The 26,178-nt window shown below is 38.0% G+C and overlaps 3 protein-coding genes across 5 annotated transcripts; 1 reads left to right on the forward strand and 2 right to left on the reverse strand.

The window, feature by feature from the left end:
• Window positions 1-8,251: 8,251 nt before the first annotated feature.
• Window positions 8,252-9,140, reverse strand: LOC136241664 (ankyrin repeat and IBR domain-containing protein 1-like). Its single transcript, XM_066032912.1, has 3 exons — window positions 8,703-9,140; window positions 8,596-8,652; window positions 8,252-8,547 (listed from the first exon to the last, which is right to left on the reverse strand). Exons 1-3 carry the CDS (start codon window positions 9,138-9,140, stop codon window positions 8,392-8,394), a joined length of 651 nt encoding a protein of 216 aa, XP_065888984.1. The 3' UTR covers window positions 8,252-8,391.
• A 107-nt stretch (window positions 9,141-9,247) lies between these two features.
• Window positions 9,248-11,955, reverse strand: LOC136241661 (outer dynein arm-docking complex subunit 4-like). Of its 2 annotated transcripts, XM_066032905.1 has the most exons (10): window positions 11,611-11,955; window positions 11,429-11,560; window positions 11,223-11,376; window positions 11,112-11,176; window positions 10,641-10,698; window positions 10,354-10,578; window positions 10,099-10,309; window positions 9,965-10,051; window positions 9,715-9,911; window positions 9,248-9,651 (listed from the first exon to the last, which is right to left on the reverse strand). In XM_066032905.1, the coding sequence occupies exons 1-10, from the start codon at window positions 11,725-11,727 to the stop codon at window positions 9,308-9,310; spliced, it is 1,590 nt and encodes a 529-aa protein (XP_065888977.1). In that variant the 5' UTR covers window positions 11,728-11,955; the 3' UTR covers window positions 9,248-9,307. The 2 variants fall into 2 exon arrangements, with proteins under 2 accessions (XP_065888977.1, XP_065888978.1); XM_066032906.1 differs by lacking the exons at window positions 11,429-11,560; window positions 11,611-11,955 and adding an exon at window positions 10,949-11,064 and having other exon boundaries at window positions 11,223-11,365.
• Window positions 11,792-24,515, forward strand: LOC136241663 (protein arginine N-methyltransferase 2-like). 2 transcript variants are annotated; one of them, XM_066032911.1, is made up of 11 exons: window positions 11,792-12,149; window positions 12,211-12,387; window positions 12,838-12,927; window positions 12,981-13,052; window positions 18,921-19,085; window positions 23,067-23,120; window positions 23,172-23,301; window positions 23,352-23,473; window positions 23,517-23,653; window positions 24,163-24,328; window positions 24,379-24,515. In XM_066032911.1, exons 1-11 carry the CDS (start codon window positions 12,009-12,011, stop codon window positions 24,412-24,414), a joined length of 1,290 nt encoding a protein of 429 aa, XP_065888983.1. In that variant the 5' UTR covers window positions 11,792-12,008; the 3' UTR covers window positions 24,415-24,515. The 2 variants fall into 2 exon arrangements, with proteins under 2 accessions (XP_065888983.1, XP_065888982.1); XM_066032910.1 differs by having other exon boundaries at window positions 11,794-12,149; window positions 23,172-23,293; window positions 23,344-23,473.
• Window positions 24,516-26,178: the final 1,663 nt, after the last annotated feature.

A 26,178-nucleotide genomic window follows, 5' to 3' on the forward strand; every position in this document is an offset into this window, starting at 1 on the left:
GATAAGGTTATGAAAGTTTATTTTTATACTTATCACCTTGGAATACGTTAATCATAATTATTTTAAAGCTTAAATTTCTAACAGTCATATGTTTTAAAATGCAGTTTTCAAGATATTTTGGGTGAGAATTGTTACCAGATTCAATCTCAGAATATATAACTGATTTTCTGTGGGAACATGCCCCAGACCCCCTAGATTTGAGTGTGCGTGCAACAGAAAATGTGGCCAAAATTCCTAGGGCTGCCCTTGCATACTAGGACATGAGAAAACTTAGGAATTGACTTGAGAAGCTCAGGGAATCTGCACTCTTTAATAACTCAGAAGATGGCTGCAATAGATACATCCAACCAGTAAACTATAGATATCACGATCTTTTGAAATTCAAATGTGCACCTGAAAGTTGGAGCCTGTATTCTTTTTGAAATGTATATACCTACACCACAAGTGCTAGTAGTTGTTTGACAGCCACCAGGCTCAAAATTCAAGGATAATCTCAAGAAGGAAATACATAGTATATAATGGCTCTTATGCAAATCAATATTATATATCAGGTTCATAGCCAGCTGCAGCAATGCATGGACATCAATCATGTTTATTAAGAAATTGATCTGTGTTTGTATAGTAGCTAGACTGTCAAGAATTGAAACTCAATTTGAAAGTCAAAATCAGATGATTCACTATTGTACTGTCATGCGTATAGTCACTGTCTGGGGGTATAAATGGGGAGGTCAGGAGAAAGGTCACATTGACCACTTTAAATCAGATGTAATGGACATGAAATGGTTCATCAGGCCATTACAAGAGTCATCAGGAGCATTAATTGATTAGTTGCGTTAGGTACAGAGATGTGGGTAGTTGTCAGCTGTCAATTGTTCAGTCACTCGAGCTGGACTACATACCTCATCACACGATTAGTCTCATGTGGCTAGACCCTGTTTTCTCAGGGTGATTACAAGTGTCAAAAAAAGGGGTGCTTATTGGGGTGAGCCTGAGTGAGCCCCACACTCTACGTAGATATGGAAGTCCATCACAAAGACTATGACAAAAATTGGAAACTTACATGTGCGGATGCCATTGATAACACAATTATTATGTTTATTGTATATATTATTACCGTGCTGCTGCAGAAATCATATAGAATATGATTAAAGTACCAGTAAAGACACAGCCTGTATACCGGATCAGTACAAAAGCAAGAGATTATAATGCACAGGTGTGATCATAGAGGTGGTGGAGGTTACTTAAATTATTACAATGAAGTCAATGGGGGTAGGGAATTAACTACATTAACAGGGAGTTGATTCCAGTAGAAGGGAAAAAGGAAAATTTATTTGCCACAATCGGTGTCATTGGTCGGTGTTTATTAACAAACATAAAAGCAGACAAAGCAAACAAAGATCATTTTACTGACCATCTATACAAGGGTACAAGTGTCATTGATATAGCAGTAAGAATAATGTCAATGACAAGTCAGTACACTGTTAAAATTCAGGTGTACCAAAAGCACCTTTAGGGGTGTCCAGTTGCATGTTTAAAAACAACTCCCTTCAGGTGTTAGAAAAGGGTGCTGTGGTGACACTTAGAGGGTGTGAAAGAAGAGTGCTAAGGTGCTGCAAGAAATATAACACCAGAGTGTAAAGGTGCTACAGGGGGTGTAGGTCCAGGGTGTGTGGTAGGGTACACTGTTAATTTCCAACACTTTCGTGGGGGTGGATCTCCTCCTATACCTTCATTTTCATTGATGATATATTTAGGAAACACATATTATGACCTGTGAAATACAGTAATTCAACATGATTACAAGTACACTTACTTGCTTGTCTTTCTACTCTTTATATGTAAGTTGCAATTTGTACTTATAACGTAACTACCAAAGAAACTTTTAATTGTGGGATTTCATTCACAGAAACACCCTTGTAGGTGCAAGTGTGTTCCCATTACACCTCATCAATGAAACATCAATGAAATATAGTTGAATTGATTATCATAATTATACAGAAGTGCAGCACTTCATGCATAGTAAACAAATTTCCTTTAGCACAATGTAAAAGCATTTATGCAGCTATTGTTTGGAAAACCAATCCATATTAATGACCGAATTTGACAAAATAAGGCTTACACGCACATCCACTTTATGACTTTGAAGTACCATAACTCATTCATTATGTAGGAGTATGCCATTAGTTTCCAATTTTGAACTGGTATTTTACTATGCTATGGAAGGACTTTGTGCAAATGTTAGGCCAATAGCTTGCTGAGTAGTCAAGTTACAGCTGGTTAAAGTCAGAAAATTGGATGTGTGTAGAAGCCTTGTTTTGTCAAATCCGGTCACATATTTATTTTAGAAGTTTTGAGATAAATGTTTTAGATTTAAAATTGCCAAAGCACACATATGAAATTACACCAGAGATACATCAATTTATTACCTTTCAGATACTTGTAGTATTCCTGCCAAATAAGAAAGAAAATCAGATAACTTTAATGAGTGAGCTAGCTAGCTCACTACAGTAAAATGCATATTTGTGCATATGTGATGAATTAGATAATGTCTTGATTGGTGTTCAGGGGCTGTTTACAGTACAGTCCACAAGTGCAGTCAGTGACTAAATGTGATATGCATGAAATGTGCTTAGGTGGGGTAAGTAATATGTAGGAGATAATAGTTCACATTTGCTATTTAATGAGGCAAATTTGAACTATCATCTCCTACACATCACATACACCACAGGAGTTCACACTATGTTAGGGTCCGCAATCCGAAAATTCAACTTCTACAAATCAGTCCCCCTACCATTGTGGGATGTTCATTGTAGTATCCCATTGCTTGATCCACCATGAAACCGGAGGCACGATTGTTGTCTTCACAGAAATATCATTTTCAGTATCTCACAAGATGTAAGATTTATTTTTAAAATTTCGTGCTCCACACAAAGGACCGTATGAAACTTGCTACTTAGCCAAATCATATCCAGAGTTGTTGTAGTTGAAAACTACACACAGAAATAAGTAAATGGTTTGCTGGGTGTCCGGCACAGGGTTGCTTTCTTTGAAAAAACAGACAAAGAAATACGAAGTTTCGAATTCAAACTGCCCTACCACCCAGGGCAAGAGAAGCCAACTCTTCCTCTTAGTGTTTCGATACGGTTGGGTGCATAGTCTGTCTATGCTGTTAGTTTGGAAAAGATCTGAGACTTCTCACCATCTGGGTGACGAGCGTCAAAATTTTTTGCAGCAACAAAGAATTGTGTTACGAATTCTACCCATTTCCAGCGCTTCTGCAGCCACAACAATTATCAATTATAGACTAAAACTATGGCAAAAGATGTCCCTGAACGTTTGATAATAGCGGTTGTCAATTATTATTTCATCCACAGCTTCCACGCCTCGCTCTAAGCTATGCATTAAGGGAGGCAGCAAAATCGTCCAAATTTGACTTCACCTCTAACGTTCCACAGCAGCTTCAAATCTTCACTAGATCACCCTACATCACCATTATGCTGCAAAACATCCCAAAACAAACTGAAAAATGCACAAAATCTTTCATTTTTTATTCGAGCTGGGTGGAGCTCCTGGTGAGCTGCTGGTATACTGCATCATATGAAATCACAGAAACACCAACTACTACTACTACCAAACGTTTTGAACCATCATTTATCATCATTCTAAACAAAATTAAGTGACCAGTGTGGCATCAGAAGTACCGGAAAGCACTTTGGTACCATTGAGAGAATCCCTTGAAATGATGCACAAAAATTTTGACGTTCTTCACCCAGATGGTGAGAAGTCTCAGATCCTTTCCAAACTAACAGCATAGACAGACTATGCATCCAACCTTATCACATCACTATGAGGAAGAGTTGGCTTTTCTTGTCTTGGCTGGTAGGGCAGTTTGAATTCGAAAATTCGTGTTTCGTTTTCTGCTTTTTGAGAGAAAGCAACCCTGTGCCGGTGTCACAGTGATATGTGTTTCCCCGAGTTTCGTGTTTCCCCGCACACATATCACCAGGGATCCGTGTTTCCCCGCACACATATCACTAGGGATGCGTGTTTCCCCGACAAAGGCGCTAGTGATATATGTTTCCCTTCCAGTTTCTCAGTTTTTATAACTACCACGCGCCGACACCGGCACCCGCGTTTAAATTCTGCTGCTGATATACTACGAGTCAACTAGCTAGCTACTGCTACTCTATAGCACGCGTCACAGTACTAACTACTGCTGCTAGTACTATACTATAGCTACTGCTACTATACTGTTACTAAACTGCAGTCATTGCTTACTGCCTCTACTGCTACTAGCTATAGCTATAGATCTACTATATACACTCATGCTATTTTATAGCTACTACCTACTGCTTATACTGCTAGATGCTGATATTGCTACTGTTACACTAGCTATACATGCTTGCTGTTAATGTAGTTGCTACTGTTGCTATACTGCTTGCTACTACAGGTGTTTTGTGTATAGCTGAAACCGAATTTAAATTATACATTTTACATTCTAGATGAAGCAATTTAACTTTTTACTTTTACTTTACAGCGTACAGCATGAAGATCTGATAGCTACTAGTGCGGCTGCAGCCTTTGAGCTAAAACATGTAGACTTTGACATACTTATAACACAGCCAATAAGATGAACAGAAAATGGGCCAAAGAAAGGAAAATCACTCCTATCCCAGGATTCAAACTGCAGGCTACCCAATGTCTAGTCAAGCACCACACTTAGTCTCCTCCGTATTTGGTTAATTCTCTGTTTCTTGGCACACAAAATAGGACTCATCTACCCTGCTACATGTTATATGCTGCATGTCTGTGAATCTATAAGCTACAATAGAATGCATTGTGCTACCAATAAAGATAAGCAGTCGGTCTTAATTCAGTGCAATTCTAAGAGCTGCACTGCATATTATATCTCTTGTATGCATCAGTCGTGTACATTGAGCTAATACTTGTGTGCATGCATGCATGCATGCTAAATTCATATTGTTCAAGTATATAGTTTTTAGCTATATACTTTAGAAATTTTCACTGCATGGACATGCAGGGTTTGCACTACTTGAGAGATTTTATACCTGAGAGATCTCAGATTTTTGCTTTACGGATTTTCCGGTCAGTTATGTACTTTCAAAGTCACTTTACTGTACAGGTATGAATCCATTGCAAGATATCTGCATGGACAAGAAAATATTATGTGTAGAGCATGCAGGAAATGAAAGTTTAAGCCATCCATACTATTGTGATTGGGTATGCCAGCATAATGTGAGTGTTGGATTTAACTACGTTGTTCTTGTTTTCTCTTCACGGGTGAAATGTGACAAATGGACACACATACTATTTGGAAATGGCCGAAGCCAAATTCTGTATACTGTATATAGAATTACATCAAACTATTTGCAGAAAACATTAGACAGTATAGTAGCTAACTTAATTTTTATTATTGTATGTGTGTTAGTTCTCCACTTCCAATCCACACATTTGTCTTCACTTCAGTACTAGTAGCAACAAGTAGTAGCAAGTATAGTATAGTTGTACTAGCAAGTGTTAGCTATAGTAGCACCAAGCAAAGTATAGCAGCGAATAGTAGCTGGTAGTATAGTGGCAAGTAGTATAGCTATAGTGGTAGCAGAAAGGATAGGAGCACTATAGCTATAGCAGTAGCAACAACTATAGTCTAAGTATAGCAGCAAAAGGAGCTCAGATCCTGCATACAGTAGCTGGCGCAGCTATAGTAGACAACTAGTATAGCAGCAGGAAAAGGGGCAGCAGTGGCTAGTAGCAGTAGTAAAAGCAGCAAAGCAAAAATAGTATACTTACATGCACTCATAGAATATACTATCTATGATGCACTTCGAAACTGAAAGTCAGGGAAACACGCATCCCTAGGGATATGTGTGCGGGGAACGCTTTACCTGGGGAACATAATACCCGGGGAAACATATATCACTGTGACTTGTAGATTGCTAGCCAGTTAGTGATATGTGTGCGGGGAAACACGGATCCCTAGTGATATGTGTGCGGGGAACACAAAACGCGGGGAAACTCATATCACTGTGACACCGGGAACCCAGTGAATCATTTGCTTATTACTGTACGTACTTTTTAACTACATTAACTCTAGATAATATCTAGCTAAGCAGCAAGTTCTATCCTGTTCTTTGTGTGGAGCCAGAAGTTTTAAAAGTAATTTTTGCATCTCACGAAATACTAAAATCGATAGTTCTGTGAAGACAACAACCGTGCCTCCGGTTTCATGGTGGATCTAGCAATGGGATACTACAATGAACATCCCACAATGGTAGGGGGATCGATTTGTGAAAGTTGAGTTTTCGGATTGCGGACCCTAACTATGTACAACATGTTTGGAGCATATCGCATACACATGACACTTTTTTTGTAGTGGAGGTAGAATCACAGCTGCTCACAAAGGAGTGGAAGGTGCATGGGGTGTAGAGGAGTGGGAAATAAAGACTGCAATTGAAATCCAGACATGCATGAGGTTACAGAACTGTGCTGGCTCCCAAGTGCCTGGTATATATGCAGCAAAATCAATTATCAACACAGAATAATATGTTGGGCAACTAAAATAGGCCATCCACCAATTCCTGTCAACCCAAGGCAGTCAACCTTACCAAGGCCAGAAATTTCCATTAAACTTTTCACACCACCTGCACCATTAAAGCCAGCGTCAAGTAGTTTGAGCTTAAAACCATGAACTAGTATGGTATATGGCTATACTCTGGTATTTGATTTTGTCTGATGTGCAATTTGTATCAGTTTTGTAAAATCTGATACTATTAATAGCTACTATTATATTTCACTTGAAACTGCAGGTGTTCATCTTGCATGATAATTCAGGCCAGGTGCTGTTGTCATGGGGGTCGATAAATCACTTGGCCCATAAATAAATTGCAGTCAAGTGTTTCTGCCACACTTCTAACAGTGTTAGTAACTGTATGCGATTACATGTACATTACACCCTATCATGAGGTGTTAGACCTCTGTTTAGGGTTTCCAATGAACAATTAAGGGTGTTTACAAAATGGTAACACCCAACAAGTGTGATTATAAACCTCTTATGGTGGTAATTATTTTCAAGGGTGTTGCAACAACACCCCCTTGATTTTTAGAAAATCATAGGTGTCATGGTGGCACCTAAATTTTAACAGTGTATCATCCCCTACATATCACATACAACAGAGAGGAATGTGTATAGTATGTGTACAGTGATTGATTTGTTTTTACCACTAGTGTATCGGCCTGTATACTGGGATTACAAAATACATGATATGTGCACAAGAGCTATAGTCATGCTACTGAGCAGTTACCGGCTGTGCAATGTGCTTCAGTGTACAAGCTAGCTAGATAATAAAATTGTCAGCTCAGTGTTATCCTGATGTAAAATACCAAGACATACAGGACTCTCAACTCAAAATCTGGGCCAGCCACCCACTTTGGTTTATTTGATCTGTAATAAGACGTCTTTCATCATTTTCCGTTGTTTTCCCCTTTTTCTTGCATACTCACTAAAAGCGATCTTGGCGAGGTGTCAGCTCACGTATCAGTGTGCTATTAGGCTTAGGCTTTTAAAAAAATTTCAATTTCGATCGCGACCCCTTGGGAGTGTACAACGTATACGTACAACTTTCTTTGATAACCGTGTCAGACTATGATGGGAATTGATATTAAACCCTCGATTATAATTCCTAGAGGAAAAACTAGTAAGTCAGATGAGCGCTAAATCATAGATATTAAATGCTTATTATCTATGGCTGAATTCATTGCACGGCGCGTGATACAGTAGACACTTATACGCTGTGCTATCATTTTAGGAGATGACAAAGTCGAGGAACGTGACACTAACATTAGTGTTGTACAATATTGTGCCCCAAAGTGGCGAGAGCTAGGTGCAGCCCTAGGGGTGGAATCACACAAGCTCGACATCATAGAATTTGACCACCCCAATAGCTGTGTGAAGAGGTGTCCAAAATTATTTGTGACTAATGTGGCTGGTCAGACATCTAGAAACTTCCAAAATTATTTGCATACCTGATGGTGTAGGTATCTCCAACTATCAGGCCTACCACTTGGGAACAGTGTTAAGATTAACACTTTTCACTTTATTAGTCTTCAAATTGCAATTTGCTGTTACAATATTGGCAGCTTACTAAAATTAATAATTGCTTCAGTTATTGAGATATGTTAGATAATCGAGATAAGTTCAAAGGAAATATCAAGATATGTCTAAATTAGTCATTGCACACCTCTAATAGAAACTGCAAACAACTTGAAAATTAGAGTTTACAAAAAGGATGGAAAACTGTAAAATACGATGACTGTTCCCCTAATATTTTTTTTTGTTTACTGTTCCTCAATATATAATGAACACAGCAGGCATTAGGTTAAAGGGTGTAAGATGTTACTTACTGCAAACACCATCTTTGATTCAAGTAGTTTAGCGATGACAACATGTTTGGCACCAGCAGCCACATCACATGGTGTCTGACCAGCCACATTAGTCACAAATAACGGAGCATCATAAGCCACCAACAACTAGCATATTGAAAATATGACACCACAATCGATTATATACAAGCTAACCTCTACGCACTCTAGGAGACCTGATGCACATGCCAAATGTAGTGGAGTGTTTAGAGACTGTAAAAATATGTCATTATAACATGAAATGATGTCACCATCATCAGTACCTCATCTTGGGCACTTAGGAAGATGTAGTACAGTGACTTGCCATCCTTCCTTGTACACTTATTAGGTTGTGCAGCAGCTGCCACTGTTTGATAACCACATCCAACATGTTCCAGTAACCTTGTCAGCAATGCTGTACGAATTCTGCTTTTTCTTGAACTAGTTATTGACTGAGAAAACTTGCAGACCAAATGGAAAGCAGTTTCATTCTTTCTATTAGCCACGCACGGGTTACCCCCGCTAGTTAGCAGTTCTTCTAGCAACGATTTCATTCCATAGCGCGCTGCACATAACAAGGGAGTGTCTCCTGGACTCTTTGACAATCTGGCATTCGGGTTGATTTGATCATTGAAGGATTCGTTACTGTGATACAACTCGAGCGCTTCTTTTTCTCTCCCTTCTATCAAATACTCCGTAAGCTTTGAATCCACTCCACCCATGACTTGTATAAATATCTCTAGCACAACTCGAAGCTTGACATCATTTTTAATACCAGGAAGACAGTATACCCCCCGGATATTATTGTATACGGGAAACCCCCCAAAACTGTTATTATTGTTGTTTGTTTACACTTTGCACTATACAATTTTCGCGAATACACAAGTTATTATTGCTCATCTTCACCATTAACAGGCTTGCTGTCATCATCTTTGGCTTCGTTGTCTTCTCCCATACTAGTTTCATCCTGCTTGCCGTCATCTTGCTTACTATCCTCATTATCTTGTTTACTTTCTTCATCAGTTTGCTTATTGTCCTCATCTTGTTTGGTAGTATCTTGTTTGTCAGCCTCACAATCCTCTTCTTTCTTTGATAGCCCCTGGACTGCTTTGCTGCTCACGTCTTTGAGAGCCATCTTGAGGGCATCCTGTGCTTGCTCATCTCCCATTAGTACAGCTAGCTTTAAGGCTTGTTCAAATGTTTCTGCTGTGTTGACATAATCATCCATCTTCACTGCATAATTAATACAGCAATATTTCAATGAAATACGTAAATAGTGTGATGGTCATATTATACCTTGAGATTGTGCCTTGAGTACTGTAGCATTCAACTGCCATTGTGTATCTTGAGCTTGTTCAGCAGACCCCAGTGATTTCTCACCATATTCTTCAGCTTCTTCAAAATTTCCCAGTTCTAAATGACATCTTCCTATCTCATGGAATAACCATGTACTCTCTTCAGCTGATTCCACCATTGGCAACTTCAGCTTCCAGCTACAAGCACATAGTTATTATAACTACTATATTGTTTCTGAAATATTTCTTACTGTTCAATGACCTTCTTGTGGTCTCCTTTAATAGAATACACCCTCCCTAGGTTGTCTAGTGCTCTTGACAGAGCTTCACATGATAATCTAGTACAAAAGCATTACATGGTATATCCACCTTGACAGATACTCACTTGTTATTTGTTGATAGTTGGTAGTCCTTTGAATAACTCTCCATTGCTTTGTCAGCCTCTCCCATTTCCACCTGGGCATTGCCGATGGAGGAATAAAGGCTAGCCATGAACTCGTATTTGCTGGGGACATCTTTTTCATTGAGTGACTGTACAGTTTTCAGGACGGCTCGTGCTTGTTTGAGACTATTCTCTGCATCACCATTCTCCAGGGCTGTAGCATCACAGTAGAATCAAAACACTATCAACCAACCATACCTGTATCAATTTCTTCCAGTGATTTTAGAATAAATTTTGTGTAGTCCCTGCCTGATGCTCCAACTGGTTTAGTTAGAGATGGTTTTATCCTGCGTAATTGCTGTTCCCTCTTGCGAGCATACATTGGCTTTTGTTGTCGCCAGAAATCAGCACGAGTATCCAGGTAAACAAGGCCATCCTGAATCAAATCCATCAACTTGGTACTCTTACTGTTCAGCAATAGATCTGTTAGTAGTAGTAGTAGTGATACAATCGTATGGTATAGCTGGACAAAATGTATTTCTTACTCTGGTCCTTTAGTAAACTGCTCATATATTCTCGATCCACATAGAGCTCAGCTAGTAACTGTAGATAAAAAAATTAGATTTGTTATGGGCTCCATGACTACTGTATACCGTCTAGCCTAAATATTTTGAGGTTGAGCAATGCTGCTAAAAATAAAAATTTCACGGATTTGCAAACACTCCCTAAATGGATTAGACTATATGGAGGTCTAAATATTTCAAGGCTAAAATTTTCGCTGATAACCCCCAAAACCACAAAATCAGCAAAAATTTCCCCCCTCGAAATATTTAGGTTGTATGGTATCACCTACATGTTTCATAGTTTTGTCTGAAGCAACACTTTTCTGAAATGCGGCTCCACCAACTTTTGATTTAGCCTGCATTGTAGGTCTTGTTACTGGCTTCCTCTTACCACCTTTTTGTTGGACTGTTAGAACAACACATCAACTGATATGAGCCATAATATAAACTGACCATATCTGTTTGCTGTTGGAACCAACTTAGATCCCCAATCTTCTCCAAGTGGCATTGCTCAGGAGCTATGACCGGACACATAGTTTGACAGCATAACAAAATGGGACTCACTTCCAATAGAATTGTTGATAGCTTCCTGAGCCTTATGGATACCCTGTGTAAACTCAGTGAGGTCGGGTCGAAGCTTGCTGCCACGATGATAATAAACTAGTGCATACTCAAAGTCACCCAATTGATATAAGGAATTAGCCTTCTGGAACAAGCCCTGAAACAAAACAAAAGTGAAGAATCTTTCTTTTTGGAATTTTGTGGCTCACTCGATGATAATTCTTATCTTCTCTCAGAGATGCTTCAGCATCTTGTAATGCTGCCTCTGCATCTCCTATTTGAAGATGACACTTCGACCTCGCAACTAGACATGACTTCTCATTCGCTTGAATATCTAGTGTCTATCAACGGGCCTACATCATTGGACCACACCTGTTAATGAAGACCATACCTTGGTGTAGCTTTCTATCGCCTTCCTGTACTCTCCCTGCTTTGCTAGTGCTTCACCTTCAGCGAAGTGAATGGCGAAAGATGCGGGATCTTCGCCTTCTTCTTCCCCGCCGTACATATTTACTGTTGCCAATAGCAACAAAAACAAAATTTATTCTCTACGCGCGTACACGTAGTCTCTTGTTAATATCTGTTGCCATTTCTGGATGTGGCCACTCACTTGCAACTTCATTTTAATCAAAAGCAGTTAGCTAAACATTTCCATCGTTCCATGGTGTGATTCAATACCTCTCACAGAACCTCGCTTTGAAAGGTAACTCACGTGCCTGCTGAGTTATGATGCTCTCTAATTGGATTAAATTATGCATTCTAAGTCGATCTCGAAGTCGATCATTCTAAATGTCAGCTGCACCACCTGTTCCAAACTCTGACTCGCTACCAGAATTGTTGAATGATCATTGCCATGTAGGAGAAGTTAACGGAACATCTAAACTACTCTACTATGCTAAAAGCGACTTCATTGCTATAGATTCCAACCAGGTATTTAATCTCGTATTTAGTAGTTCCCAATAGTGAGGAGTTGTGTAATTTGATGTTTTAGTTGCCATTGGAGTATGGAGATTGCGTGAATGTGTTGGAACAGGCCAACTCTGAGTGGTGGTGGGCAGAGCTGGGTGGTAGTTATGGTTACGTGCCTGGCAACCATCTTTCCCCTACACCCCCAGAACCAATTGACCAATGGGAGAATGAGGAGTACTTTGGTAGCTACGGCAATCTAGTAAGTGTGTAAAATGCTGTTCAGCTCACTATCAGTGTGGTTGGCCATTACTGTATTATCAAATCTTGTCTATTTGATTGGTCAAGTTTACTGTACACTTACAACAGGAAGGCCATTAATAACCAGAGAAACATGTTCCTGTGTACCATATAGAGGGAAACTTCGGCAAATAGTAAGCTAAATTGCATTTGGCAAAATAAACTTTAGCGAATTCAAGTGCTATAAAGACACTAATCTCAGGCACTATGAGGGTTAGACTTTGTCGAATTTGTAGCAACTCACCAAATTCACCAAAGTTTTCCCCCACCAATGTTTCCTTCTATGCAGTATTGTTGAGGTCAATGTAGTATTATACATACTCTAATAGAACAAACAGCATGTAGACATTTAAATTCATTAGAAGCTCATCTGTTGACTTGTAATTGGCTACACCTGTTTATACTCTTGTAGAAGCTTCACTTGGAGATGTTAAAGGACCAACCTCGTATGACAGCGTACCAATCAGCTATCAAGGAAGCTGCACACTTCATTAAAGACAAGGTCTAGGGAGGTGTGACACAGTTATCACATGATCTGTATTTTTGTTTTATCAGGTAGTGCTGGACGTTGGGTGTGGCACTGGAATAATGAGCTTATTGGCTGCAAAAGTGGGTGGGGCTAAGAAGGTATGTTTGTATACATGCTACACAGTGCAATATCATAACATGAAACCTTTTTTGCAATGGTCTACATATAGCACTTTTTCTTAAATTATGGACAGCTTTTGATTCCAATGTATATTGTAGCAAATTTTTTTTTCCAAGCTCTGTCACAAGACTAAACTACATTTTGATATTATATGTTTGCCAGGAACACAAAATACTGCAAGGCACAACATTGAATTGTTAAATTTGATGCTATATTGTATGAAATTGTTGAGGGGATAAAAAGTCACATTGTAATTATGTAAAACCTCTATAGTGGTTTCTTAATTAAGTTTGTAGATTTCTTGCATGTGTGGGCATGTTTGGCTATTGTTGGAGAGGGGTATGAAAATCATTCAACTTATGACCATAGTGGAGGTCAGTCCAGATGTTCTTGAACTGTTTATGGTGCTCTGACTAATTAATGTGAATTAATGTGTATACTCATGTCTTTATTCATGAAATTAGTCCATATTAAAACAATTATTACTTTTTCTGAAGTGCAAAAAATAAATTGTTCTGAGAGACGCTGTCTCCTATATTATCCAGAACACTTCTGGATCTGATACTGTTTGCTGCACACCGATAATACTTTTGCTATGTGCAATATCACTTTGGTAATCGACCAGTTTGACTGTCAGGTTATAGAGGTTTCAGCTATTGGCACAAGTAACCCAGAGTATTACAATCACGCATTTTTCAAATTCCTGTTTATTAAACATTTATTATCTACTTATCCAAGTGTATGCTTTGGCAAAGTTTCAGCCTTGTATGCTATTAGCTTCAGAAGTTACAATCTACAAAAGTATTATTATTATTTATTGTTAATCAGCAGGACCCTCCAGGGGTATAATGCTGATGTGCAATTACATGTGTACAATTTCAATTAGTTACTTAACTATATAAGTATGTACAATTACGACAAGTTACTTAATTATATACATATGTACAATTACAATAATAAACTATAAAAATATATACAATTACGATAAGTTACTTAACCATATACATAAAAGGGGCTAATTTTTGCTTAAATTCTTCAACACAGTCAGTCTCAATAATCTCAGCATCTAATCTATTCCATTCTGGTACAGTTCTTGGGAGGAAGGAATATTTATATACATCAATTCTTGGTTGGTTAGGTACTAGTTTAAAGTTGTGTGAGTGTCGGGTCCGTAATACAGTAGATTTAAATGGGAGATAACAGTTCGGTATAATTAATAAATCATGTAGTACTTTATATAGTAAAACTAGTCTAGCTGATTTGCGACGTTCTTGTAGTGTAGGCCATTGCAAGTTTTCAAGGATGTTAGTGATGCTGTCTCTATTATTTCGTCTCCATGGTTGACCTGTGACAAAACGAGCAGCTCTATGTTGGACCATCTCTACTTGATTTATGTTGGTTTGGTGATATGGATCCCATATTGGGGAACAATACTCTAAAATAGGCAAGACAAATTGTTTATATGCTAGCTCACGTAGATGGCTAGGACAATGCTGTAGATTTCGTCGCAAAAAACCAACAGCTCTGTTTGCCTTATTGCAGATGTAATCTATATGTGGCTTCCATGAAAGTCTGTGATGTAACTTTACTCCAAGATACAAATGTTGTTCTGTAACTGCCAGTGAGGTGCCATTCATTACATACGAAAATAAACTTTTGTTATGGTGATTAGAAATTTGCATTATCTTACATTTGCTGATGTTAAAAGCCATTTGCCATTTATCTGCCCACTTTGACAGTATTGTCAAGTCTTGTTGGAGTGTTTGATGGTCTGTTGAACTGTGAATAACTTTGTATATTAAGCAATCATCTGCAAAGAGTTTCATTTGGCTACTAATACCCTCAGTTATATCATTTATGTACAGTAAGAACAAGGTAGGACCCAAAACTGAGCCTTGTGGTACTCCCGATGTGACTTTACAATAATTAGAAAAGGAACCATCTACGACAACTTGTTGGTAGCGATTTCTCAAGAAAGACTCTAGCCATTTTAAAATCTTGCCTCTAATGCCATAGAATTCAATTTTGCTTAGCAGTCTTTTATGTGGAACTTTATCAAATGCTTTGGACAGGTCTAGTATACCAACATCTACTTGGAGTTTATTATTCAATGCTTTTGCAAAGTCATCAGTAACAGTAAGCAACTGCGATTCACAGGAATGCCTTGATCTAAAGCCGAATTGACAGGGGACTAAGATATCATGAGCTTCCAAGTGTTTCATAATTTGACTTGTGAGTATATGTTCCATTGCTTTGCAAATGATTGATGTCAGAGATACTGGTCGGTAGTTTTGTGGGACAGTTCTTTTGCCAGATTTGAAAATGGGAGTGACATGTGCTAGTTTCCATTGTCTAGGGACCACACCAGCGGACAAAGATTGTTGAAAGAGATGGGTCAGCATCGGAGTAATTTCAGCAGCAGTTTGTTTTACTAAATGTCCAGAGATAGCATCAGGGCCAGGGGATTTATAGGGATCCAACTCAGATAGTATTTTGAAAACCCCATTTGGTGATATATCAATGTTGTTTATAGATGGATATGAGGACGCTGGCATTTCAGGGATGCTTTCCAAGTCCTCTACTGTAAAGACCGATTTAAACTGGTTATTTAAAGTTTCTGCAATTTCTTTGGGTGTAGTTACTTGATCAGTAGGTGTCTGTAATGTGCTAATGCCAGTTGTATCCTGCTTTTGAGACTTTATAAACCTCCAAAATGTTTTTCTTCTGCTATTGTCACAATCTGAGTTTAGACTACTAGTAAGATATTTAAGGCGCTGTTGCTTTAAAGCAGATCGTACTTGGGATTGCATGTCTTTATATGCTTTCCAATCAGAAAGGCGTTTAAATCGTTTAGCTCGCTTATACAAACGTTGTTTTCTTTTAATCAGCCTTTTGAGTTGAGAGGTCATCCATGGTAAGCGACTTAATGTAGATATTTGCTTAGCTGGAATATGGTCTTTAACGATTTGTAGAATGCTTTCATGAATAAAGTTCCAATTTTGTTCCACAGTTCTAGAGCTATTTTCATTCAAAGTTAAATACATGTCTGAAACTGTAGAGACCTTTTCCCTAATTATATCCCAGTTTGCTCTATTATAAAGGTATATTTTCTTCTGAACATTCTTGTGGCCAACCTGAAGATTGGCCAGTTCTACAATAACTGTCTCATGGTCACTGAAGCCTGATACTGTTATACACTGATGGATATAGTCAGGGTGGGTGGTAAAGCACAAATCTAAAATGTTATTACCTCTGGTTGGCAAATTAACAGTTTGCTCCAACATAAAATCATGAGCTAGTGTTATCAAGGATTCTTGGAAAGTTAATGTTACGTAAGAGTCCATAAGTGAACCAGACGACCAATCCACCCCAGGACAATTAAAGTCACCTCCCAATACGATCATTGTGGTTGGAAATTTTTGCCTTACTTGTGTTAAGCTTTCAGAAAGCTCATCCCATACAGATGATGGAGAATTTGGAGGAGCATAGAAAGCTCCCAGGATGATGTCATGAGAATGTTGGAGATGTAAAAGGACCCAGATAACTTCACAAGTTGAGTCTATCTCTAGAATTGATGATGGTATGGATTTTTCAACTAGGATAAATACTCCTCCTCCATGAATATTTCTATCCTTTCTGAATACAGAATAGTTTCTGGGGAAAACTTCTGAATCAAAAATTGTATCGTTTAAGTGCGATTCAGTTCCTATTAATGAGTGAATATCTTGATTATCTAGAAACAATTCCAATTCAGCTTGTTTGTTTCTAACACTACAAAAATTAGCAATGGCAAGCCATGGTAGTTTAAAACTAATTTCAGGGGGAATCAGAGTTATCAAAAGTGCAGGGGCCAGGAGAAGAATCAAATTGGCTGCTATAGTTTAAATCCGATGTATGAGAGATGGAACAGTTACTCAGGCCATTTTTAAAGTTGTCAGGAATGTTGGTTTGTAGTAGGTACAGAGTTGTGAGTAGCTGTGTTATATACCTCTAGCAGGTTTGGTGATTATAGCTCCATTACGGATTATTAGGTCAACCTCACCTTGTGAGCGTCTGTGTTTAAGTTCAGAAAGCAGTTTCTTATGTTTTTCTCTCTCAAACCTGGTTCTGTCCGGGGCTATGAACACGTTCTTGTAGGAATCATTATGGCGTAGAAGGTAAGAGCGAGAAAGCAACGTAAGTTTGTCTTCTTCGTGTTCTAAGCACAATAACAGAGGCCTGTGTTTGTTAGGCAGCTTTTTCCCCAATCGTACTGATTTTGTGATAGCATATGGACCATTGAAAACAGAAGAACACATAGCAGTAAATGAATCACTATCACTTTTGTTTGGAGCAGGATAAACAATCATGTTCTTTTTTCTTCTGTCACGGTCAGCAAGTTCATCAATTATACTTAAAGCAGAGCCGGCTGGGGGAGCAGCTGCAGAACTAGATTGGGTTGGGTTTAAAGATACTGAGGTACTTTCAATTTCCATCTGAAGGTTACTGCTAGAGGTGGACAGGTCATTAATTTTTGTTGATAAGTCTTTAACTGATGTTTGTAGCTTTTTACAAGTGTCCTCCAAGGCTGCTAAATTAGCTGCTTCAAAGCATTTAGTAAGATGGTGACCGATTCCTTTGTGAAACTTATCTTCCATAGACTGAAATCTCTTTTCGAACTCAGCATCAAGTTTGGAATAGGTGTTGTAAAGTGAGAGGGCTTTTGAGACATCTGGCAAGCAACGATAGCAAAAAATGCAACATTTTCATAATTACATAGCTCAAAGTCCCTTTCTTGAATCGAAGCACAGGATCTATGCTCCCATTCAGAGCACCAATCACAGGAAATACAATCTTCAACCACCGTTTCATTACATTTAACACATACATCTACTTTAGCCGACTTATCTGATGATTTCTCTGGCGTAGTATTGGGTGATCTTGGTCTCTTGAATGGCATTTCCAGTTAGTGCCCACCTATATTACAAAAAAAGCTACAAACGACTGTAACAATGGTAATTACGCTCGCCTTTAGTGGTACCGTTAAAAGTGCCACGGTACAACAGCGTTTAAGGGTAGAATTATGAGTACCGCGGCCAGTGAAAGACGACGATTTCTGTTGCAACTCTCCTGGTCACGTGAGGAGATGATCTCTCTAGCAACAACAGAAAAATCCATTTGTACAACAAAACAAGTACAGGGAAAATTAATTACAGGCACTTTCTATAATGGTTGTAACTTACAAACAGAATGACATATGGAGTTGAAATTACCATTGTGTTTGCCATGAATAGGGGAATCGATTACTGGGTAAGTATTCCTTGTGTCACTTTTCGTTGCTACATACACAAAGGCAAAGCTAGTGAAGAAAGGTTGATCATGTACTATTGTTTTGATGTAAGCAAATGCCAATAACTTGCAGTGTCTACTGCAATGATCAAGCTCCTCTTGAGTAGGCGAATAATAAAATATCCAGGTTTTATTGTTAGACCCTTTCTTCGCTATGAATAAAGCATTTTGAAAACTTGCAGAAATATTTCACCCCTTGTATTCAATGCTTACACTGTAAATTTTAGGCTTGCGTGGTTTTCACAGATCTGGTGTGTGAAAACTTATTGCATAAAGGACCATGGACATTTAGTAATTACTTGTACAAGAAATGATTGTTTTTTTGTAAATGTGGTGTTCATGTTGTTCTAGCATGAATAAAGAAAGTTGAACTAACAAGTGTGTTGCCGGGATCCACTTAGTAATGCTATCTTTTTTTGCTTGGTTAAGTACTGTAGCTAGATTGTGCTGAATAATATAGCAACTATTTAACAAAAAAAATCTCTTATGCAATCATTTTACACATACTATACCACTAGGTGTTTGGTGTGGAGGCTAGTGAGATAGCTGAACATGCTGAGGCTGTGGTATGTCAGAACAGTCTGGAGGGAGTGGTCAGTGTGTTCCATTGTAAGATGGAGGAGGCTGTTCTTCCTGAGAAGGTGGATCTTATCTTATCAGAATGGATGGGAACATTTTTAATAGTAAGTGTGTGTGTGTGTGTGTGTGTGTGTGTGTGTGTGTGTGTGTGTGTGTGTGTGTGTGTGTGTGTGTTGGCTTGTTGTAATTGTAATCATAATTAATTACTAATCATTAGCAATTTTCAAGTAATTGTAATCATAATTGTAATTGCTCACTGAGCATAAAAGTAATATAATTAGCTGTTCAGTCAATAATCATTATGTAATTTAATTTAAGTAATCAAAGTTACGCTATATAAAAGTACTACTCCATAACTTAACTATACAATGTACACAATCCCATGTGTATAACATGTGGCCCATATAGCTACCGTAAATTATTGAAATTCAATGTCATGTATTTGTTGACCTCATAATTTAATATTTTATGTACAGTATGGGATACCCATGGGGTACATAATGTTCAATAGTAGAGAAACATTTAAATGTATCTGGATGACACAGAGTTTACAAAGGATGAAAGCCCTTTAAAAATTTGGAAGATAAAAGCAAATAAATATCCCATTTTAAGTACAATAGCAAAGAATAGCAGCAACATTTGTACCATTTGAGTGTGTATTCAACCATAGTGGCAATGTTCTCAGACCAAAATATATGTAGACTATTGCCAAAAAAGTTTGAAGAGTTAATAGACATACCTTAAGATTAATGCTGGAGAACTGTAAGTAAGTTATTGTTGTACCCCAATTAGTGCTGGGCGGTATTGAAAAATAGCAAACGGTATACCTTCCATAAAAAGTATCACAATATTAATGTAAAAGCTATTGGTATTAAAGTAACTGCCATTTACCACAACAAAAGCACCAAATACCCATGGTAGCTCAGCAAGTCTCAGGTACAAACGGGAGTGTATAAACAGTGGAATGGACTACTGGAATGGTGGAATACTGGAATGGCGGAATGGAATTTTTTAAAGTTCAATATCATTTTTTACATCCAAATAAGTACAACTCCTCCCCTTATGTAAGCAAATAAATAGAATTTCCCTTGAAATCAGCTCATTTAGCATACTTTTCCTCACCACAACACTTGTATGACTTATAACTCAATACTTTATTACTTGTGTGAAACTAACTATGGTTCAGTTCAGTGTGCAATATGGCACTGCCATGATGAACTTTGGCTTAAATTTTGTTTTCTGACATAATTGTGGAAAAGGCCCATTGTAAATGCTTACAAGATCACATTTCACTTTTCCCAATAATTTTCGCTTAGGTTCCTAGGTTAGTGGTAAACACCTCGTACAGGCTCTGCATTCTGTGTTCACCCTCCAGTGCCTAACTGGTAGAGTTGATAATAAATGAACACTTTATTGTACAGTGAATGTGCTTTTACAATGCATTCATGTAATCAGCTAGCTAGCTAACTTTTTATCATTTGGGGGAACAAGGGTTAAGTCCGGAGTCTTCTTAGTATTCCCAATAAACTGTTATTGTGCTTGTTCATAACTGACTTTACAGTACATTACATCAGTAAACTTTGTCTATGGTGAAGTGAATTATGCTAAATAAGCTGACTTCAAGGGGAATCCTATTTATTTTTTCACATAAGGGGAGGAGTTGTACTTATTTGGATGTAAAAAATGATATTGAACTTTAAAAAATTCCATTCCACCATTCCAGTATTCCACCATTCCAGTATTCCATTCCACTGTTTATACACTCCCGGTACAAACTACCACTAACAAACTTGTTTACATATAGTTTGGTTAGCTGACTACATCAGCACCCCCCTATGGGAGTGTATAAACAGTGGAATGGACTACTGGAATGGTGGAATGGAATTTTTTAAAGTTCAATATCATTTTTTACATCCAAATAAGTACAACTCCTCCCCTTATGTGAAAAAATAAATAGGATTCCCCTTGAAGTCAGCATACTTTTCCTCACCACAACACTTGTATGACTTATTACTCAATACTTTATTACTTGTGTGAAACTAACTGTCGTAATGAAAGTTCAGTTCAGTGTGCAACATGGCACTACCACAATGAACTCTTAAATTTTGTTTTCTGACATAATTGTGGAAAAGGCTCATTGTAAACGCTTACAAGACAGTCGCATTTCACTTTTCCCAAAGATTTTCGCTTAGGTTCCTAGGTTAGTGGTAAACACCTCGTACAGGCTCTGCCTTCTGTGTTTGCCCTCCAGCGCCTAACTGATAAAGTTGCTAATAAATAAATGAATACTTCATTATATAGTGAATGTACTTTTACAATGCATTCATGTAATCAGCTAGCTAGCTAACTTTTTATCATTTGGGAACAAGGGTTAAGTCAGGAGTCTTCCAATAAACTGCTATTGTGCATGTTCACAACTGACTTTGCACTACATTATATTGGTAAACTTTGTCTATGGTGAGGTGAATTATGCTAAATAAGCTGACTTCAAGGGGAATCCTATTTATTTGCTTACATAAGGGGAGGAGTTGTACTTATTTGGATGTAAAAAAAGATATTGAATTTTTAAAAATTCCATTCCAGTATTCCACCATTCCAGTAGTCCATTCCACTGTTTATACACTCCCGCTGCCTACAAACATTAATTGTCACATGTCTGGTTACCTTCTAAATATGGGATGAAACAAGCACACAGGGATGCCATAGTGCCCAGATGGTATTGCAGTATTAAAACAAGCAGGCGGTATTAAAACAAGCGCAGGCGGTATTAAAACAAGCAGGCGGTATTAAAACAAGCAGGCGGTATTAAAACAAGCGCAGGCGGTATTAAAACAAGCAGGCGGTATTAAAACAAGCAGGCGGTATTAAAACAAGCAGGCGGTATTAAAACAAGTTGATGTTGTGCTACTTCTAAAAACCAGGCGCCATGCAGCTAGCTAACTCATCTGGAATAACCATAGACAGTATATACTACTATGAATTAACCAACTATGTATTACTACTTTACAATAGGGTAGTTTGGGTTGTGCAATAATATAATTAGCTATTTCTCGTATTTCGTAATTCATGAAATATTCGTAATTCGTTCAATTACGTTGCTATGCACTGCTAAGGAAGCGTTTGTTAAATAAACCGCTTTTACCAACATATTACGCACAAAACTATCTTCTAAACTGTTTTATAGTGTGACTAACGTGTTTTTCCCACAAATTCTCTCGACAAAGCCTCAAAGCTGCTTTTCATTTTCGTTCGCGTACATAAGGGATACACCCCCTTTCAACTCGAAGCGATAGGCTATTCCTGGCAGTGTACGAGGCCTGCACCGTTGTTTTTCAGTTGCTAAATGCCTGAAAACCTCAAGGGGGAGGTAGTTTGAGGAAAGTCACCACACCCGTATTTCAGTCCGCCGAAAAGAAACCACCTCAGAGCAAAGTTCACCTGTACAGAAGTTTAATACAGACTTCATTTCACTTTTACTTCTTACGTAAAAGCTGCTTTTATCGTTATTAAACGATTTTGCTCACGTGGGTGCGTACGGACAAACATAGGTAGATAGGTAGATAGGTACACACACACTTTTACGAAAACAATTTCAGTAAACCAGGCGCATGCCCACAGCCGGCCGAAGGCCGGCTGTGGGCGTGCGCCTGGTTTAACAAGCAGGTGGTATTAAAACAAGCAGACGGTATTAAAACAAGCATGCAGGTGGTATTAAAACAAACGGGCGGTATTAAAACAAGCAGGCAGTATCAAAACCAGTATGACTTAAATATCACAGATTATTAACCCCACACCTACAGTAGTAATTGTAATTAGTAATCATTATATTACATACTGAAGTAATTGTAATTGTAATCATTAGATTGGTTTCAAAAAGTAATTGTAATTGTACTGATTACTTTCAGTGGGTAATTACAACAAGCCTGGTGTGTGGTGTGTGTGTGTGTGTGTGTGTGTTGTGTGTGTGTGTGTGTGTGTGTGTGTGTGTGTGTGTGTGTGTGTGTGTGTGTGTGTGTGTGTGTGTGTGTGTGTGTGTGAGATTGGTTTTACACATTCTTATGTGAATACCATTTTCTTCTATGTAGTTTGAGATGATGTTGGAGTGTGTACTAATAGCAAGAGACAAGTGGCTTAAACCAGTAAGTTGCAGTCTATGGTTTCCCCTCCCATGTGCAGCCACACCTCAACAGGATGGAGTCATGTGGCCATCACATGCTACACTGTATTTAGTGCCTTGCACTGCTCAACAAGAGTATGATGACAAAATCACATTTTGGAAAAATGTGTATGGAATGGACTTCTCCCCTTTGATGTATGCATGTACGTTTGTATTGTACAATTATTACCATCATAGTATTTCAGACCTTTAGCACACGATCACTTCTATTCTGTTCCAATCTACAATCATTCTCTTGAAAGTAAAGATTGTTTATCTGATACAAAGTCTATTTTAAAGCTTCACTTAAAGTCAACCAATCTCTCTGATATTGAGGTAACCTTAGTTGTGTTGTGATGATTTTATAGTCATTGCATAGGACATCTCTTCACAATTTGACTACAACATTACTAAGGCAGGAGTGATGCATGGTTTTGCATCGTGGTTCCAGGTAGAGTTCTCTGATATCCCATCTTGGGAAAGTCCAGTAATCCTCTCTACTGGCCCTGATCAGCCGTAAGTAGCAGTGCAGTAACTATTTCGTCAATAATACTGTTGCATTCGCTATTGAAAAGTATCTTTACAAAGTCTGTAAAAGTAGCAATCTTTATCTTCTGGCTGTCCACTCCATATTGATACCATGTTAGAAATGACATTGAGGTAAACATGCAGTACGTGGTTAAAAATTGGTTAAATGTTTATATGCTAGAGATGGTGTTTACTATTAGTGCAGTGAAACCATGTACCTGTATGGCTTTGGCCATATGGCACATAGCTCAATATCTAGATACCCTAATAAAGCGACCACCTTAATACAAACAGTTGAACACAGCATGCCAGTTTACCCATACTGCACACACAACGGCATGCTTCCTACGGTTTCACGTATTTCCATTCTATGACCCTGTGAATTACATCACATGTTCCCATATATCAATGAATAAAAAGTGTCCTTACATAAACTGTTAGAAGTTTATTAGAATTTTCCACGTCAAAGTTTTATCCTGTATGATGGTATAATACAGGTTGACTCATTGGAAACAAGATTTGCTAATGGTGGACACGCCCCTTGAAGTGTTTCCTGGAGATCATGTGATTGGTTCGATCAGGATGACACGTAACAAGAGGTGGAGACGTCACATCAAAGTCAACCTCACCTATCAAGTGATGAGAAATGATCAACCGATAATGGTAAGTACAGTAATTAATAGAATGTTAGCATATTGGTTCTGTTGTTATAGGAGAAAAATGTGAAAGAATTTACACTGTGGAAATGATTAAATTGTACATAAATTGAATTTTAACCACACTTTTTAACTGTGTACTGCATGTTCACCTCAATGTCATTTCTATTATTATGTTATCAGTTTGGAGTGGACAGCCAGAATTTTCAATAGAAAAAGGATCAATGTCATCGATTATACTGTAATTACAATTAAAAGTGTGAGACACATTATAACACAAATGAGCCTCAAGTCTGTCTGTATATGCTAGCTCTTGTAAACCATTTGGAGGTGAATACATTAACGTCTGATTATATTGATTTTCACAGACACAGGTTACATATAATTATGTGTGCACAAGTATGAATGCAGCAGGACTGGCTGTTCTATTTCTTAATAGGCTGTGGACATTTAGTCAAGCTTTCTGAGTACGCAAATTTTATTGTCCCAAAAGTGCAAGTTGCTGCCCATTCAGAAATAAAGAGATGCATATTTACAGGCAACAACTGGTATTTACCTTACCATGTACATATTATATGACTTGACTATACATGTTGTATTTTAGTTGCTTGCAGTGTGTGTTGGTATGTTTCAAGGCACTCCACTTACGTGCAATTCCGACATTTGCTGGCTGACGTTACCACCCTCCTATGTGTGTGTGAGACCGTTGATCAGTCACCCTACTCAGCCATATGCTAGTGTGGGTAGAAAATTAGCTTTAAGTTTTCAGTGTTAGTTTACCTTTGTACAGGCTTACTTGCTCAAATCATATAGGACACTTACCAAAACAAAAAGAAGTTGATGTATTGTAACTTGAGGTCAGTTAACAAAGTCTTTGCTAACAACTGGATACCAGCAATTGTGTAGAACTGTAACCTCAGGAGTGTAGAATGCATGATAGGAATCTTTGCCTGCACTACAAATAGTATATTTAACTATATGGACAATGCTTCATGTAATTCTTACTTGTGTTAGCCTTTCTGTCCATGAAACTACCGGTGGACAAATATTGAATTTAACTAGTGGTATTAGGTCATATTATTAGGGTAGATTTTATCATGTCCCTGTTGTAACATAGAAAACAAGTAAAATAATTTCACTGAAGTTCTGTAAATGAAAGACAAACCTTATATTTGACCTCTGCACCAATACCTCACCATTACGACTATCATCTTGCCTTACCTGTATACATTAAAATTCTGTACCTTTTCCACAAGTTCTGATCTTTTAAAATTACATCATAATATCCATTCCAAAACTAAATCCTTGTGCCAGACTAAAACATTTACAACTTTAACTTGGTGTATAGAATGGATACAATAGCACAGGTCACAGGTTATCGTGCATGTGTACATCACATGGCATTTTATGAATACATTATCATTCATTGTTGAATGACCACGATTGTGAGTTGGCGGTATGGAATATTCCACTGGAATGGATGGTGGAATGGAGTTCTGGAGTGACCATTTTGGGAATGTACCAGACAGAAATAATTATATTAAAATATTCATGGTGTTGCCCTATATAGTAGCTATAATATTCCAAAAGCAAAACAGTGCACAATACTAAGCTGCAGGAATATAACATTCAATATTGAAATCCTAATACAAGACTATAGTGCTAGTGAACTATAGTGTGTACAACACAATGCCAAAGTTTACTCAAATAGTTTCCTTGTGCTGGTGTCAGGTAGCTGCAAAAGATGTGCCTGAAACATAAGCCATTTTGCTCAAATGCAAGGTGGACAGCAAGCATTTCCAAACTTAGATTATGGAATTCCTCCAGTGATGTAGCTCTGCCATTCTTATGATGAAC

Source organism: Dysidea avara, chromosome 12 (genome assembly GCF_963678975.1).
Source record: "Dysidea avara chromosome 12, odDysAvar1.4, whole genome shotgun sequence".
In the NCBI taxonomy this organism is placed as follows: Eukaryota; Metazoa; Porifera; class Demospongiae; order Dictyoceratida; family Dysideidae; genus Dysidea; species Dysidea avara.